The 17,612-nt window shown below is 39.7% G+C and overlaps 1 protein-coding gene across 1 annotated transcript in view; it reads left to right on the top strand.

The window, feature by feature from the left end:
* DNAH12 (dynein axonemal heavy chain 12) overlaps positions 1-13,350 on the top strand; it is a 138,434-nt gene extending 125,084 nt beyond the window's left edge. The window contains exons 66-73 of the mRNA XM_063291760.1: positions 200-433; positions 808-996; positions 5,557-5,660; positions 5,894-6,098; positions 6,225-6,362; positions 10,258-10,349; positions 11,083-11,150; positions 13,011-13,350. Of these exons, the coding sequence (XP_063147830.1) occupies positions 200-433; positions 808-996; positions 5,557-5,660; positions 5,894-6,098; positions 6,225-6,362; positions 10,258-10,349; positions 11,083-11,150; positions 13,011-13,201 (1,221 nt within the window). The 3' untranslated portion in view covers positions 13,202-13,350. The remainder of the gene's footprint in view (positions 1-199; positions 434-807; positions 997-5,556; positions 5,661-5,893; positions 6,099-6,224; positions 6,363-10,257; positions 10,350-11,082; positions 11,151-13,010) is intronic.
* The last annotated feature ends 4,262 nt before the right edge of the window (positions 13,351-17,612 follow it).

The following is a 17,612-nucleotide window of genomic DNA, read 5'->3' on the forward strand; positions in this document are numbered from 1 at the left end:
TCAAAAAGTTTAGAGAAGTTTAGAGAGCCACCTGGGTATTGTTGTTGTCCACTGACATCCCCTATACTAACAAAAATAGTGTGGCACCTCAAAAGGACAATACAGTAACTCTGATTATGCATCAGAATGCTGTGCTACAAGAGCAAATCACCGTATAGTGTGAATGTTTTTAACCTGAGTATTTCATTCACAATTTCAGTTGTTTATAAATGAATATGAACACATCCCATTTGAAGCAATAACTTACCTTACGGGTGAGTGCAACTATGGAGGAAGAGTGACAGATGACTGGGACAGACGTCTACTACTGACTATGCTTGCTGACTTTTACAACCCAGATATAGTGGAGAACTCACATTATATGTTTTCTCCTAGTGGCAACTATTATGCCCCACCAAGGGGCACTTACGATGATTACATTGAGTTTATTAAGGTATTATTTTACTTTCCATTATGGTACTGTGTTCTTTTAAAAAAAAACTTAGCAAGCTAAATTCATCATGAGCAAATTTCTGTCTGTAGACAATTGTAATACATTATCCTTTTACTTTGCAGAAAATAGTGCCAAATGAAATCCAAGGTAAAAACTGCCAATATTCAGTATAATGAATGCTGATATACCGTTGATTTGAGTGTAGGATTTTCTTCTTTGTTTATGCTAGAAAAAAGATTCCTGCTTACTATCTGCAGAGCTATTCAGTTCTCAGATGATCTGCCAAACAATGGAACTAATCAATTAAATTAATATTTCCTCAGTCTCTTACTAACGATTCAGTCTTAAATAATTAATACGGTCTTATTATCTAGAATCTTCCTGTTAGTCAGCAACCAGAAGTGTTTGGGCTGCATGATAATGTAGATATATCAAAGGATCTCCAGCAAACAAAAATCATCTTTGAATCTCTTCTGCTGACACAAGGAGGAAGCAGTCAAGGAGGGACTAAAGGTGGTGGTGACAGCACTTTATATGAAATCGCAGATGACATCCTCCACAAGGTAATACAAACTGAAATAAAATAAATACTCATACTGTGGCTGCCCTAGAATTATTCTTCTGCTGTTAATGTAATTAATTTAATTTAATTTAATTTATATTGTTTAAAATTCCCAATTCTAAAACAGATTATTAAAGTGCAAAAAAAGATACATCTTTTCAAAGCTATAGCTTTCCCAGTTGCAACATGGTTGTGAAAGTTGGACCATCAGAAAGAAGAAATGAAGAAAAAATGTTTTTGAACTGTGGTGCTGGAGAAGATGGTTAACACCTTGAACCAATCATTCAATAACAGATGAAGCAAGACCAGACTGTTCCCTGGAAGCACAAGTAATGAAGCTAAAACTTAAGATTTGGACACATAATGGAAAAGCAAGAGTCATTAGCGAAGACTCTGATGCTTGGAAAAATCAAAGGCGGGCAAAAAAGAGGCTGTCAGAAGATAAGTTGGCCAGATACTACCCCTGACACCAGTATGAGCTTACTAAAACTCAGTTACTGAGAAGCAGTCCTGCAGAGGGACTCTCCAGATCACAAAAAGTCAGAAGCGACTAAACAGACTAAAAGCAAAAGACAGACTTTACATACATGAGGATTTTTATTTTTATTTGAGGAGGAGGAGGAGGAAATGGGAACAAAATATTTTTGTAACAATTTTATTGCCTAGAATCCAAAATGATCGTGAAAGAGTAGGATACTGAAGCAAGCACTTGATTCATAGCCACATTACTAAGCTTATAACTGCTGCTTTTAGTGTTTCTCTCAAGCCCTGCTTTAGTGAGAGAAGCATAGTGAGGTATCACTATGTTTCAGCATCCAAACATGGCAGGCCTCAAGGGAATATTAGATCTTGCATTATCTGCCCTCTAGTCACTGTAAAGCATATTGCCATAGAAACTGTGGAGTGGGTGGTATAGAAATTTTGTATAAGCGCAATAAACTGCAAGTTTGTATAGTAAAATACTAAATTGTTGTAATGAGCTAGAAAGGCTGAGGGTTAATTTAAGCCCCACTGACATACCTCTTCTTCCAAGAGGACCCACTAAAATGTAATTACAGGTGGTCCTCCCTTAACAACCACTCATTCAGCAACCATTTGAATTTGCAACGATGCTGAACGAGTGGTACTTATGACCAGACCTCAGAGTTCTGGTCATTGCAGCATCCCCATGGTCACATGATCGCCATTTGTGACTGGCTTCCAACAAGCAAAGTCAATGGGGAAGCCAGCAGGAGGTCAACAGTTGTGACCACATGATGTCCTCACTTAACGACCTGCAGTGATTCGTTTAACAACAGCGATCAGGAGTGCCAGACTTGCTGTCACTAAATGGCATGGTCACATGACATTGCACTTTACAACCACATCGCTTACTGAAGGCAATTCCAGTCCCAGTTGCTGCTGTTAACTGAGAACTACCTGTACATAGACAGTTGGAAAATACTGCACACTAATCTGTCCAGGTGGGGAATTCTTGGTTTTTTCACTACGAGCATCTTCCTTCAACTCAGCTCTACAGTAAGAAAGACAGAAAAAAAGTCCTTTGAATATCCAAAGCCCAGAATGATAGAATTTAGCATAACCTTGTGAAAATACTGAAAATACAAATATGTCTGCAAGGAACAGAAAGTGGGGCAAATGACATTGTGTGTGTCATGTTGGCATCATTCAGATGACATGAATTACTGTGTGTCTATGCAACCCTTTGCATTACTTTTTGTCATTGTAGCTTCTGCAAGTCATGACTAAAATTTGTTTATTGGAAAAGAGGGAATACAGCTAATCAAAAACAAACAAAACATCCAAAAGAATGGAACCATCACAGACAGAATTTCAAATAAAATGAATGCATTTGGTTTAACTAAACTAGTTACAAATTACCTGATTAAATAAGATCTGGGGTTTCAGCACGTGTATGGAGTATGCTATACAGAGAAATGACTGAAAGTGATAATCTGGGCCATTTATTTCTCTTGGGTCCTTCTTATTCCATGAAGTATTATCTTCCCAGTTTTACAAAATGTGGAGTCTGTTGCTTTAGTTAAGCATGCAAATATGCTCCATTTTTGATATTATGGCTGTACCCAACGATGTAAGAAATCTCCTGGAAGCTGCACCCATATTCCTAATGACCCTTTGACTGAAAGATAAAGGCTCTAATTTTCACCAGTTTTGCCACTGTATTAAAAGATTTATAAGGAAGAGCTTTTGGAAACAAATATAAATTATCTCAATTTAGACTTCTTAACAAAATGCTTACCAGGTCCTTTAGGGGTCACTATTATGCCATATGAAAAAATTATGCATTTGTCACATTTGTCTGTAATAAAACTGAACTAGAGCCTTATTCAGAGATGTGGAAAGTTATAAAAGTGCATTAGGTATTGGTAATGTATTCAATAGTAAAGGTAAAGGTTTCCCTTGACGTAAAGTCCAGTCGTGTCCGACTCTAGGGGGCGGTGCTCATCTCCGTTTCTAAGCCTTAGAGCCGGCGTTGTCATAGACACTTCCGGGTCATGTGGCCAGCATGACGACTCGGAACGCCGTTACCTTCCTGCCGAAGCGGTACCTATTGATCTACTCACATTTGCATGTTTTCGAACTGCTAGGTGAGCAGGAGCTGGGACGAGCAACAGGAGCTCACCCCGCCGCGCGGTTTCGAACTGCCGACCTTCCGATCAGCAGCTCAGCGGTTTAACCTGCAGCGCCACCGCGTCCCTAATGTATTCAATAAATATATCTTAATATACTATTAATATATAAATATATATTTAATAATAAATGTTAATTTATTATTTGCTGTAATTTGAAATGTGAACAACAGCTGAACCTCAATGCCCAATTCCATAATACTCAAAGAAGTAAAATGCAACAGTCCAAACAAACAAACAAAAACTCCATAATCTCTTTGTATGTGACAAAGAGCCATCATTTCTGGAGATGTGAATTGTGAGTCTGTAATCTGCAGTCATTCAAACAGAATGTGGAAATTATTGAACAATTTCATTGATTTCACATGCTAGCAAAATTTTGCTGAAAATAACAATGTTTTCAGCCTTATATTGATAGAGAACTACCAGAAGTCTAGGATAGATTTAGAAGAGGACACGGTATGAGAGATATCATTGCTGGTGTCAGATGGATCTTGGCTGAATGTAAAGAATACCAGAAAGATGTTTACCTCTGTTTCAAGTTATGGCTAATACTACGAAGAATGGGAATTCCAGAGCACTTAATTGTACTCATGCGGAACCTGTACACGGATCAAGAGGCAGTCATTAGAACAGAAAACAGTGACACCGAGTGGTTCAAAATTGGAAAACGTGTGCGGCAAGATTGTATACTTTCACTCTACTTATTCAATATGTACGCTGAACAAATAATTTGAGAAGCAGGAATGTACTAAGAGGAACTGGGTATCAGAATTGGTGGAAGATTCATTAACAACCTGCAATATGCAGATGATACAACTTTTGTTGCTGGATATGAAGAAGACTTGAAGTATTTGCTGATGAAGATCAAAGATTGTAGTCAGCAATACGGACTACACCTGAATGTGAAGAAGATGAAGATTCTCACAAATGGACCAATAAACAATGTCACACTAAATGGAGAAGAAATTGAAGTCATCAACGATTTCATTCTACTCAGATCAACGATCAATGCCAAGGGAAGTAGCAATCAAGAAATCAAACAACATATCGCACTGGGAAAATCTGCCATCAAAGACCTATTTAAAGTTTTCAGAAGTAAAGACGTCAGTTTAAAAAGAAAGGTGCGTCTGACTCACGCCATGGTCTTCTCAATTGCCACATATGTGTCATGAGTAAGGACAATATGCCTGTGAAAGTTGGACATTAAAAAAGGAAGATAGAAGAAGAATTGATGCATTTTAATTGTGGTGTTGGTGAAGATTACTGAAAATACCATGGACTGCCAGAAGAACAAACAAATCAGTTTTAGAAGAAATACAACCAGAATGTTCCCTAGAGGCGAAGATAACCAGGCTTAGACTCTCATACTTTCAGCACTTCATCAGGAAAGACCGATCACTTGAAAAGAACATCATGTTTGGTAAAGATGAGGGCCAGTGGAAAAGAGGAATGGAATGCGATGGATTGATACAGTTACTGCAACTATGGATGCAAACATTGGAACAGTCAGGCATATGGCGCAAGACTTCTGTTATACATAGGGTTGCCATGAGTCATAAACAACTCAACGGCAACTAACAACAACAACATTGTTGTAGACTCCATTTACAACAATGTTGTAAACATTCCCCTAAAAACATCTGTTTTTAGTTTCATGGGAAGGAAGGAAGGGGGAAGGGAAGGGAAGGGAGGAATTTCATATGAGTTTGTTGAAAGGTATTTACCTCCCTGAATGACCTCCTGCTCTCACTGGAATGATACTGGTGCTGTGCAGAATATGTGTAACAGCAATTTTGCAATTGGAATTTGAATTCTTTTTATTTGCCATATCTTGATGGTTACATAAATACATTCATAACATAAATTTATATTTGTCAGAATTAAAATAAGTATATCAACCTTTCTAGCTTCCGAAAGATTATGATATTGAAGCAGCACTTATAAAATATCCTGTGAGATATGAAGAAAGTATGAATACCGTTCTGGTACAAGAAATGGAACGTTTTAACAAGTAAGGGCTTTGTTTTCTTCATATTTTTATATATTCAATTTAATTTTCCAGATATGTATATGGATTATATTAAATCTCCTAATCCTACAGTAGAAACTGTTGAATTAAAATATGTTTTACAGATATCATAATATAGCGGTATCATTTTTTAGTTTAATAGAGAGGTATAATCATTTGTAGCTAGTATAAAATTTGTAACTTGAATTATGTGTCTACATTTTTTGCACATGTAGTTTAATACGAACCATACGCACAACTCTGGTAAATTTGAAGAAAGCCATTAAAGGATTGGTTGTGATGGATTCTGAGCTAGAGGCCCTTTGTGCCAGCCTCCTTGTTGGAAAAGTTGCAGAAAACTGGGCTAAACGTTCATACCCAAGTCTGAAGCCACTGGGGAGCTATATTCTAGATTTTCTAGCTAGACTGAAATTCTTACAGGTAAAGCAACAAACATATAATTGATTTTTTTATTATTGCGAAATAATTTGCTACGGTTATTGTCTGCCAATAAGATTGTGCAAAATATGGCTCTAACCAATATTATTATTCTATTTCTTTTCCAAGGATTGGTATGACTCTGGAAAACCATGCGTGTTTTGGCTCTCAGGGTTCTTTTTCACACAAGCATTTTTAACTGGAGCGATGCAGAATTATGCCAGGAAGTACACTATCCCTATTGATCTCCTGGGATATGAGTTTCAGGTATAATTAGGTTGCAAAGTTTGAATTTTACAGATTATATAGGAATTTGTCTGCAAAGTGTACCAATAAATAATTGTGTAAATTCATATGTGCATCCATTTTGATTTGTAATGGTCAGGAAACAGATACTACAAGAAATATTAGCATTCTACTTTATTGTCATAGGCTATAATAATGGAATATTTAAAAGCCTGACAGGGTTTTTCCTTCTTTCCCTGTTATACTCAAGGCAGGCCAATCTTGATTGTCTTTCTCACCCCATCCTGTCTTTCCAGGGTAAGCTGATCTTTTGGTTAGAGCTGCTGCATACTGTAATCAAATATGGAGAGATCCTTGAAGAAGGTATGCAACATCTATTAGGAAAACATAAACTTAGCCTGGAAAAACAGGAAGAATTGAGGAAGAAACTGCAGGAGAAGCAGGCAGCTCAGTTCCTCTTAAAGGAACAGCTAGATTTGGCAAAGGTTGCATACTGGTGGGCCACAGTCACACAGGCAAGCGGGTACCAAGGTTGTGGTGGGGAACTTGGTGCAGCTTTCCTCTAGGTTTTTGCCTTCTGCTCAGCTGTTCAAAATGTTGGACTCAGAGATTATTGTTTCCTTCCCAGGTACAGGTGGTCCTCGCTTAACGACCCTAATTGGGATCAGAATTTCCATCACTAAGTGAAGTGGTCATTAGGCAAAACATCATGTGACTGCACCACTTAGTGATGGCAGTTCTGTTAGTCCTGGTTATGAAGTTATGCCAGGACCACACCATTGTTAGGCCAGGACCTCATGCTTCTCCTGCCCTACTGTGCTCACCTCTGCTTCAACTCCCCCCACCTATCTCCCCCCATCTCTGCCCTTTTGGCTGCCCTGCACTCCACTGCCCCTGCCACCCTGCACTCTGCCTTGCACCCTCACTGCCCTGCACTCCACCACTCCCACCACCCTCAGCTGACCTTCACCGTCCCACTGTTGACAAGGCATGCCTGGCCTGGACATTTGTGAGGCAGCTACTGGCTGTGCATGGCCTTCCTGAAACCTTGTGAGGCCTTCCCTAAAATCAGGTTTAACTCCTAGTGACTATATAGACACATTCATGCAATTTTCTTGGCAGTGGTATGGAATGGTGTGCCACAGTCTTCTTCCAGGGTGTTTTCCATTCTCCCAGTCTAGCCCTAGAATCCTGCAATTCTTAGCTCCTAGCACAGAAAAGTTTAGCAAATACATGATATAATATGCCACTTTTTAAGTCCTCCTGGACTCACGGCTCCTGCTCAAAGAGCAGGTGGCAGCTGTGGCCAGGAGAGCCTTTGTGCAGCTACATGCTGTGCACCAGTTACACCCCTTCCTGGATTGGGAGGCCCTTTGAACAGTCACTCATACCCTTGTTATCTCTATTGCAATGCACTCTACATGGGGCTACCCTTGAAAAGTATCTGGAAGCTCCAGCTGGTCCAGAATGCAGCTGCATGAGCTGTTTTTGGTGCCCCCAGAAAGGCACATGTAACACCGCTGCTGCACGAGCTGCATTGGTTACCAGTTTGCTTCCGGGTCCAGTTCAAGATGTCGGTTATTACCTTTAAAGCCCTACATGGCATGGGGCCAGGTTACCTGAGGGACCACCTCTTCCCCATTACATCAACCCATCCCACCTGATCGTGCAGAGAGGGCATGCTGCGGACCCTGTCTGTAAGAGAATTCCATCTGGTGGGGTCCAGGAAGCGGGCCTTCTCTGCAGTAGCTCCCGCCCTGTGGAACATGCTGCCCCCGGAGGTGAGATTGGCCCCATCCGCTCCTGGCCTTTCGGAGGAGTCTGAAGTCCTGGTTCTGCCGCCTCGCTTGGGGTGGAGAGGGGAATAGATCTACATGGGGATGGTTGCTATAGACCACTCCTCCCACACTTGGACTGTTTTAGATTCTTTCGCCACCTGGATTCTTTATTTTTACCTTTATTTATATTATTTATTATTGTATTTTTATACTGTGTATTTTATGGTGGTTGTTTTTAATTGATTGTTGTAAACCGCCAAGAGTCCCCCGATGGGAGGAGATGGGCGGGGACAAATTAGATAGATAGATAGATAAATAAATAATTTCTTTATTTTCCAATATTTCTTCATCAGCTAGAATTTGTTTCACCTCTTTGTCCGGTCTGTCTATAAATTCTTCCATGTTATTCTCTTCATTTTTCTTTTCTTCTTTAAAATTTTCTTCTGAAAATGAATTCTCAGGTGCAGAAATTATTGCTGTCAGTTTAATTATAAGTTTCTCTCCCAATTCTTCAAAAATCCCCTGAAATGTCTCAAGCGTCATACCTTTGTCATTTTGTAAATTTCACTTTTCTTTTCCCTGCCTGGAGCTTTAGTCCCCTCTAGTGTCCCATTTCTATAATCATACAGTCTCAAGTTTCTTTGTTTCTTTGTTTTCAACTTTCAGCCAATGATCTCATTCCTAATAGACTAAACAATTTATATTCCAGCGAAGATATTATTTTGTTTACTCAATTTTTCAAAAGTCTTAGCAAAAGTCATAATATTCTAAATTCATCTGGTCCCTTAATTCATTTAAAACTTTCTTGAATTAAATTATTCAGCTTTTTGCCATTTATTTTATATTCTTTAAATTCTTTAAGCTATTGGTTAATTTTTCGTGTTTTGAGATGAAGTTTTACTTATGAGGTAGTTTTTAAAACTTGTTTTTTGGTAGACCTCTTTTTAACTTTAAAATAATAGTAAATCCAAAGGTATTTAGAAAGTGAGATCATATGAACCCAGTGTCCTTAGAGGCTCTGCCATGGTTGAGAGCTTGATGGCTTCCCTCATCTCCTGGTGCTCAGACCCATGGGTTGACTGCTGTCCTGTGGTCTCCTTGTGAGGAGCAGCCATCTGAAACACAAGTGGGCAGTCTCTCATCTTCTTGTCCAGAGGGGTTCTGCTGGACTGCACTTACTGCTGGTCTGTCGGTCTTCACTGCATCATCTCTGCTGCTTCAGAGATATCTGGTTCAACATTTTCCTCACCCAGAAGTCTCCCATTTTAATAGCAATCTAACTTAAATTGTGAGGACATGGAGGCAATGTCCTCACAACTGTTTGGATCCAAAGTGGGAATGGAGTTTAGAATCCAACATAAGAATGCTTGCTGTATGTGTAAGAAGCTTCTTAAAGGAGCCATGCATTTTCCTGGGCTTGGATAGTAGCTATTTGGGCCCTAGCTCAGGAAAAGGCGCCGTTTCTTTAAAGAGCTGGTGACAGGCAAAGCAAGAACACCTGTGCCATGTCAGAAGAAGCACATTTCCTGCTTTGAATCCAAGTAGCTGCACATCCCTATTCATTACTGATTTACCCAACCACAGTCAATCAAAAGCAAAGTCTGGATGGAATATACCAACAGGGAATTTTAAAGACAGGTAAAGGTAAAGGGTAAAGGTTTCCCTTGACATTAAGTCCAGTTGTGTCTGACTCTAGGGGGTGGTGCTCATCTCCGTTTCAAAGCTGAAGAGCCGGCGTTTGTCCGTAGACAGTTCTGTGGTCATGTGGCCGGCATGACTACACGGAACGCCGTTACCTGCCCACCGAAGCGGTACCTATTAATCTACACACATTTGCATGTTTTTGAACTGCTAGGTTGGCAGGAGCTGGGACTAGCAACGGGAGCTCACCCCGTCACGTGGATTCAAACCGCCAACCTTCCGATCGGCAAGCTCAGCAGCTCAGCGGTTTAACCCGCAGCGCTACCGCGTCCCTTAAAGACAGAGAAATACTTAAATACAGTACTTCCTCTGTTCATATTGGAAAAGCTGGTACTGAGATTATATTTCATTGCCAAAAAAGTCACCATAGTTTCAATATGAAAAGAACAAAAGATTGAAACATGAAAGCAATAATTTATTATTTTCATTTCGTTCAGGTTATTCCAAAGGATACTTCAAATACTGCTCCAGAAGATGGCGTTTATATCCATGGGCTATTTTTAGATGGAGCTCGCTGGGATAGAGCAAGGTCAGTAGTCAATGTGCATGGCATATATTAAAACTGCTTCCCCATCTTTCCATGAATGCTAATTCTCAGCTTATTTCAGTAACTTGATATCCTATATCCCCTTTTCCTAGTAAAATTAACAGGAATAAAAACAGGGCGATCACACCGAGGTGCAAAAAGCCGGACAACCACTGTATGGCAGAAGTGAGATACAGGAAACTTTAACTGTTTGCTGCCATCTGTGGTCACCTCAATGTTTGCAGAGAGATATGGCAGTCTAAAACAGGAATGCATTGAAATGTTTTATACGACTCATGAGATATAATATATGCTCAGTAGATTTAAAGGCAAATTTCTCTTTAAAATATGGGAATACTAGATAAATATTCCAAATAATAGCAGAATTTGTATGTTTTTTTACCACTTTATAACTAATATGAAAACATTACTGTGCACTCCCATCTCCCTAACACCTGGATCTTCTCTAACTGGGAAGATCTGTCTATCAATATTTGTTCAGATAATTGCCCTCCACTGAATTGAATAGGAAGCAACATTCACAAGTAAGTTCATACACATAATAACTCTATGCTGAAGCAACACTTCTTAATTTATGATGGAAGATCAGGTTTGTGATGACTGAAAGTAGCTATATTTTTTCTTCTTTTTCCTAAATAAGTTATACCACATAAAAAATTATTCTTTTCTTATGTGTATTATGCTAGTTTCCACAGTTTTTTTGTTTTCCCACCAGAGGTCTCTTAGGTGAACAACATCCAAAAATACTCTTTGACATGATGCCCATTATTTGGATAAAACCAGGTAAGTAAATCTTTGACAAATAATTATTTGGAAAAGTCCAATCCCTTTTCTCCTGCTGCAAATTAGTGGATCCATTCATGTTAGGTTACAGATTACTTTACAAGGTTTAAGTTACTTAGCAAGATGTCCTTGCTGTTTCCTTTCAAGTTCCTCCCATCAGAAATGCATCTTTTATATCTGGATGTTAGCCATAACGCAGAAATTTTAGCAAAAAAATGATACTGCGGCCAGCATAACAAAACTATATTTCTATATAGATTTTCTATATAGATTTTTATTTTCCTTCTCACCAACGTTTTCCCACATGCCGAGTGGAAAAAACAAGTACCAATTGCTATCCCTTACATAGTAGTGTGATGTGATTCTACCAGAAACAGTTTTATAGTATTGATAGCTCTGTATCACTTTGCTCTCTTTCACAATTTTCCCACCACACAGATCTCTTGATCCATGGTGGGGGTGATAGAGGCAGCTTCCATACTGCCTCCATTACCCTGTCCTCATGGATCAGTGCTGCAGGTGATCAGTGTGTTGGGTGGGCCTGACAGGTTGTCATGGCTGTGGTGGGGGAGATGGACAGGAAGGTCCCATGGTGTGTGCTTGACACTAAAAATACTTCTGGCAACTTGAGTGTCTTTGAAGTCATGTTTACCCACCCCTCTCAGATTCTCTCACATGAGCTGCCAGAAACTTCCCAGGGATCTGGTTCATACTCTTCCCAACAGGACTGGCTGAAGAGGGAAGACTAAAGTATCACTTCTTGCCCAGCCCAAATTATGGATTTGGGGATTTGTATGCTTCTTAGAATTGGTTGATTGAAGTGACCTATAAGGTTTGTAAATGAATAATATAAACTGGCTGACATACCTGTTAGCAGATTGCTCTGAGCATCTGGGATAAAGCATAAATACGACTTCAGAGAGTCTGATGCATCTGGCTGAGACCTACCCCTGCCCACCCCCAGCACACCAGCAGATTGTATGGTAGGGGAGAGTAAATAGCACTTCAAAGATACTAAAGTTACCAGAAGTTATTTTACTGCAAAATTCATGCTATGTAAGTTGTTGGTGAGGGGAGAGTAAATGCTACTCAGATACAGAAGTTGCTAGAAGTAATTTTACGGTCAAATATGTACACTGTTGGCAGGTCATGCAGGCAAGCAGTGCTGACCCTGCTTGGGACCTACCTGTCAGCCACCACCCACTGTAGGTGACTGGAGGGGAGGGGATGTCCCAGATCAGCGGCAGCAGCCAATAGTAGCTAAGCAGATCTCATCCCCTAGCTGATCTGATCAGCTCAGTCACTATTGAAGCTCCACACATCATGCAAATAGCAAGGCATGTACTGAGAGAAGGTGGATGTCTCTATTTGACCTTGGATCATAAATCCAGAGTTAGCCAGCCTCAGCTATAGGTGACTGATAAGAGGAAGGTTGCATCATGAACATGTGGATATGCCCTCAGTCTGTCAGTGGTGGTAAATTAGCTTCTAGGTAAGAACAGTGTGATTATTGCTCCACTTCCTTGCTAAGGTGTAAGAAGAAGTGATCTGAGCTTTGGACTTCTACTATATGTAGGTAGCTGTTAACAAATTTTCATTATAATCTTTCAGTATCAAAGGCAAACAGCTAATTGGCAGATCTGTCCAGTAACAGTATTAAATTGTTAATGTACCTTATTCAGAAAGGACTGTTGGATCCCACAGGGCAATCAAATGCTTCCGTGTGGGGGGTTACTGCTCCCCTTCAGTTTTACTCTATCTTGTTGCAGTGTAGTTTATAAGCTGTAGGTATTCACTATTTTTATTTATTATTATGTGTTATTCTCAGTAATTTCACCTTACAGCATTTTTCCCTTGCAGCCAAAACATCAGAGATTAAGAAATCAAATGCATATGTGTGTCCGCTGTACAAGACAAGTGAACGCAAAGGAGTCCTTTCAACAACTGGGCATTCAACTAATTTTGTCATTGCAATGAAGCTGTTAACTGATAATCCAGTGCAGCATTGGATCAAGAGAGGAGTTGCTCTACTTTGTCAGCTGGATGACTAATTATATAGAACTGAGACTCAGACAAGATAAGCCTAACCACTGTAGATCCATATCTTTTCCTACAGCAAAGAACTTTCTAAATATTTTGATCATTTAGACTTTCAAACTGATTACAATATTTTACAATAAATTGAACACCATTATTGTTTGTTGATTTTTTTCCCTGTTCTTTTATAAGAAGAGTGCTCAGTATGTGATACGGCTTCTTTAGTCCATCATAACTCATTCTGAAGTTGCTGAAAAATAACTTTCCTTCTGCTGACAAACACTATGTAATGATTGCCTATTCCAATAAAAGGAGTCTCATCAGTAATTACTAGAGAAAACTAATTTATTGAATGAATAGTATGCAAAGTACGAAGAAAGCTGAAAATGAGCAAAAGCGCGCCAATTACAAACTTAAAAAGCCTTGCTCCCGTTGCGAACCCTCCCCTCAGGCTAGCATAGCAACCACCCACCCCAGATGCTAGCAACCGTTAGAATCGGCCTGAGAAAGTAACCTTGAACAGCAGAGATAACCCAAACATACATTCCAGAAGATCACAAGTCAGCACAAAGGAAATTTACCAGCGTGGCCAGGCAGGCACGCAACTGCAGATATGACATGTGAAACGTTACGAGGAACCATAAACATCGGAACGGGAACATGACATACCGCCCCCCCACAAAGAAAAAAAACTTAATTGTTAAGGCGCAGGTTTATCAGGGTAAGCAGCATGAAACTGAGCAACCAAGTGGGGAGAGCGCACATGTTGTGCAGGGACCCACTCTGGATGACAATTCAGCCAAAATTAAGCATTTAATTTTAATTAAGTGCAAGTAAAATCAGGGAGGCATAAAAATGTTTAGCAAACACCTTATAGTTGCCATTTCTTATGACTTCTGCTATATAATGAAGCTCTTTATTGATATAATAATTATACCAAGATCGTATTTATAAGATCACTCATATCATGAGTGGTATTGGTTTTCCTTGCATAAAGTTAGACTTGCTTATATCTTATTTTAAATTAATGAAAGTAGATCAATCGCAGTCCCTTTATTCTATTGTTTTCAAATGGAATTGACTACAACTACCTTGTATTTATCTGGACTGGGACCATCCTTTTGCAGCCATGTTTCTGAATCTTTTTGTGTGTATGTTTTTTTTTAAATATAGAAGCATACACTTTGCTACTTATGTGTGGATGGGCATACACCTTTAACACAGAATGGCTTGAATTAGTTCTTGATCATATTGTCAGCGTGTTGTCCTTCATGGAACTACGTCTACATGGAGGGAAGTATGCAGTGGGGTACCTCAAGGTTCTGTTCTGGGCCCAGTGCTCTTCAACATCTTCATAAATGACGTAGATAAAGGGAGTGAAGGGAAGCTCATCAAATTTGTGGATGACACAAAGCTGGGGGGAATTGCTAACACTTCAGAAGGTATACTCAATATTCAGAAGGAGCTTGACAGACTTGAGCATTGGGCCCTATCCAACAAGATGAAGTTCAATGGTGAGAAATGTAAGGTCCCACCTTTAGGCAGGAAAAACCAGATGCACAAGATAGGCAGTACCTGGATCAACAGTAGTTCCTATGAGAGGGATCTAGGTGTCCTGATGGACCACCACTTATGATTTAGCAGTGTGCTGCAGCTGCCAAAAAAGCCAACACAGTCCTCACCTGCATCAACAGAGGGATAGTATCAAGATCACAGGAAGTGATAGTTCCGCTCTATACGGCACTGGTGAGGCCACAATTGGAATACTGCGTTCAGTTCTGGTCACCACAATACAAAAAAAAAATAAATGCTGAGGCCCAAGAAAGTGTATAGAGAAGAGCAACAAAAATAATAAGGGTCTGGAGGCTAAATCTTATGAAGAAAGGCTAAAGGAACTAAGTATGTTTAGCTTAACGAAAATAAGACTGAGGGGAGACATGATAGCAGTCTTCCAATACTTGAAGTGCTGCCACAGGGAAGAGGGCGTCGACTTATTCTCCATAGCACCTGAGGGTAGGACAAGAAGCAATGGGTGGAAGCTCATCACAGGGAGATCCAACCTGGAAATAAGGAGGAATTTCCTGACATTGAAAACTATTAAGCAATGGAACAGCTTGCCTCTTGGTGTTTGTGGGTGCTCCATCACTGGAGGTTTTCAAGAAAAGATTGCACAACCATTTGTCTGAGATGACATGAGGATTCCTGCCTTGGGCAGGGAGTTGGACTAGAAGACCTCCAAGGTCCCTTCCAACCCTATGATTCTGTGATTTTATGATTCTATGATATTGGGGAAAGAGTTATTGTGGTAGCATAATTGATAATATGTGCTGTGTATTTTATATTGAGGTATCACTGTATGATCTAAAACTAGCAGGTATCACAGAAAGAGTAAGAAATCAATTTTTATTTATGAACTGACTTAGCACAGTGGCCCTGATCCTACAACATGCTTAACCGGGTTGCAGGGGCAGAGTAGAACTATTTAATGGAAATTTCACTTGCCCTTCCAAGTTCTGTGATTGAGACAAAGTCCTAGAGGTTCCCTGCAAAATTGGTGTTTTTTAGAAACTTCATCTCTCTGATTCAAGTGTACGCCCAATTTTATACAGTAATGTCTTCTAGTACTGGAGATGTACTTCTGGTTTACGTAGTTTTGGTCAGTTCTAATGAAGTGTAATGCCCGGATTCTGTTGCTGCAAATAGGCTGTTTGGTTTGTGATGCATGATGTCTGCTAACCTTAGAACTGAACTCACTGTCATGAGCACTGATGGTGAGCAGGAGGGGGCCCCTATCCAGGGGGGAAATGCATGCGTAGTACTGAGGAGTTAAGCAGCCATTCAAAGAGGCACAGATCAGACCTGCCTTAACTTTTGGGGTTTATCTGTCTGGGTTTTTCCCACGCTTCTTCAGTTTGTTAGGATTTTCTGTCTAACGTAGCAGTAATAAAACACTAGAGACCTATTCCTCATCTCAGCGTGGTTCCTGCCTGTTAGGACACTCACTACCCAAAAGTTCATGTTCATAAGCGGGCCTAGCAGATTCCTACAAGGTATTTGGTAGGTTACTGGTATAATAAGAATGAGAAATACATTTTTATTTTTGGGGCTGAATCAAATCTACCACATCATCCAGCGGGGTGAATGAAGTTACAGATAGTCCTCGACTTATGACCACAGTTGGGACCAGAATTTCCATTATAAGTCATTGTGGTCCTAAGTTGAGTCACCATATAACTGGACCCAATTTTACAACTATTTTTATGGTGGTTATTAAGCAAATCCAGCTTACCCAATGGGCGGTTTTTGCCCCAAAATGGCAAAAAAGTCGAAAATGTGATCACGTGGCCATGGGATGCTGCAACTGGTCATAAATGGAAGCCAGTTGCTAAGTGCCTGAAATGCAATTATGCGACTGCAGGGGGTTGCAATGTTTTGTGATGCTCGGAAGTGCTTTACAGGCCATAAAGCACCTGAGGCCATTGTAACTTCGGACTGTCGTTGAACAAACAGTTGTAAGTCAAGGATTACCTGTATTCTGTTAAACTTCCTAACTCTATACCTGACATAATTTATCTCTACTGGAAGACACCCAAAGTAGAAAATGTTGTTACCCTTAACACCAGTTGGCAGCTCCAAGCATTAGTGGTGGAACAACTGTTGTCAGGATCCAGCTACCAATGACACAAGACTGCAGGAAAAGCTGCAGCTAACGTATCTCTTCCCAGAAGTTATAGAAATGATGCTAAGAAAATGAAGATTTTTAAAACATTGTTTTGTCGTAGAAGGTAGTAATAAGTAGTTATAACACTATACTATTCTAAGACTGAGTATGCTCATCCTGACCCATACATTGGGACAGTATATGTTCTAAGAATTCTAGTATAGTGCATATAATCCGGTCAAAGTTAATACTTTTACATACTATGGATTTCAGTGACAGGATTATGCCAAATTTGAGCATTTTAACTTATATTGTTTTCAGTTATTTTTCCCATTAAAATCAATGGTATTTAAATATACTTTCATCTGGCTGCCTCATGTCCTTCAGTGCACCGTTGGAATACCTGAAAGATCAGGATAGGGACAGATTGTCATGGAGAAAATCTATCTGTGTGGTTGCTAAGAGTAAACACTGACTTCATGGATCATAATGAATGAATGAATCAATCAATGTCCTTCATGTTTTTATATATATGATTGATTATCTGGTACTGAACTTCTCAGGTTCTTACTGGATGCTGCTTTAATTATATGCCATGCATTTAGAACTTTTCTGAAAAGAATTAAGTTTTTCTTACAATTCGTCATTATAGTCTGATTTTAAATTCCTGTTCTTTTGATCCTTTTTGTTATTCATACATATGGTTCATTTGCTGACCCTCATTTAATCTACATGTCTTGTCTGCAAGAGAGAATGTCTTATGG

Source organism: Candoia aspera, chromosome 2, assembly GCF_035149785.1.
Source record: "Candoia aspera isolate rCanAsp1 chromosome 2, rCanAsp1.hap2, whole genome shotgun sequence".
Lineage (NCBI taxonomy): Eukaryota > Metazoa > Chordata > Lepidosauria > Squamata > Boidae > Candoia > Candoia aspera.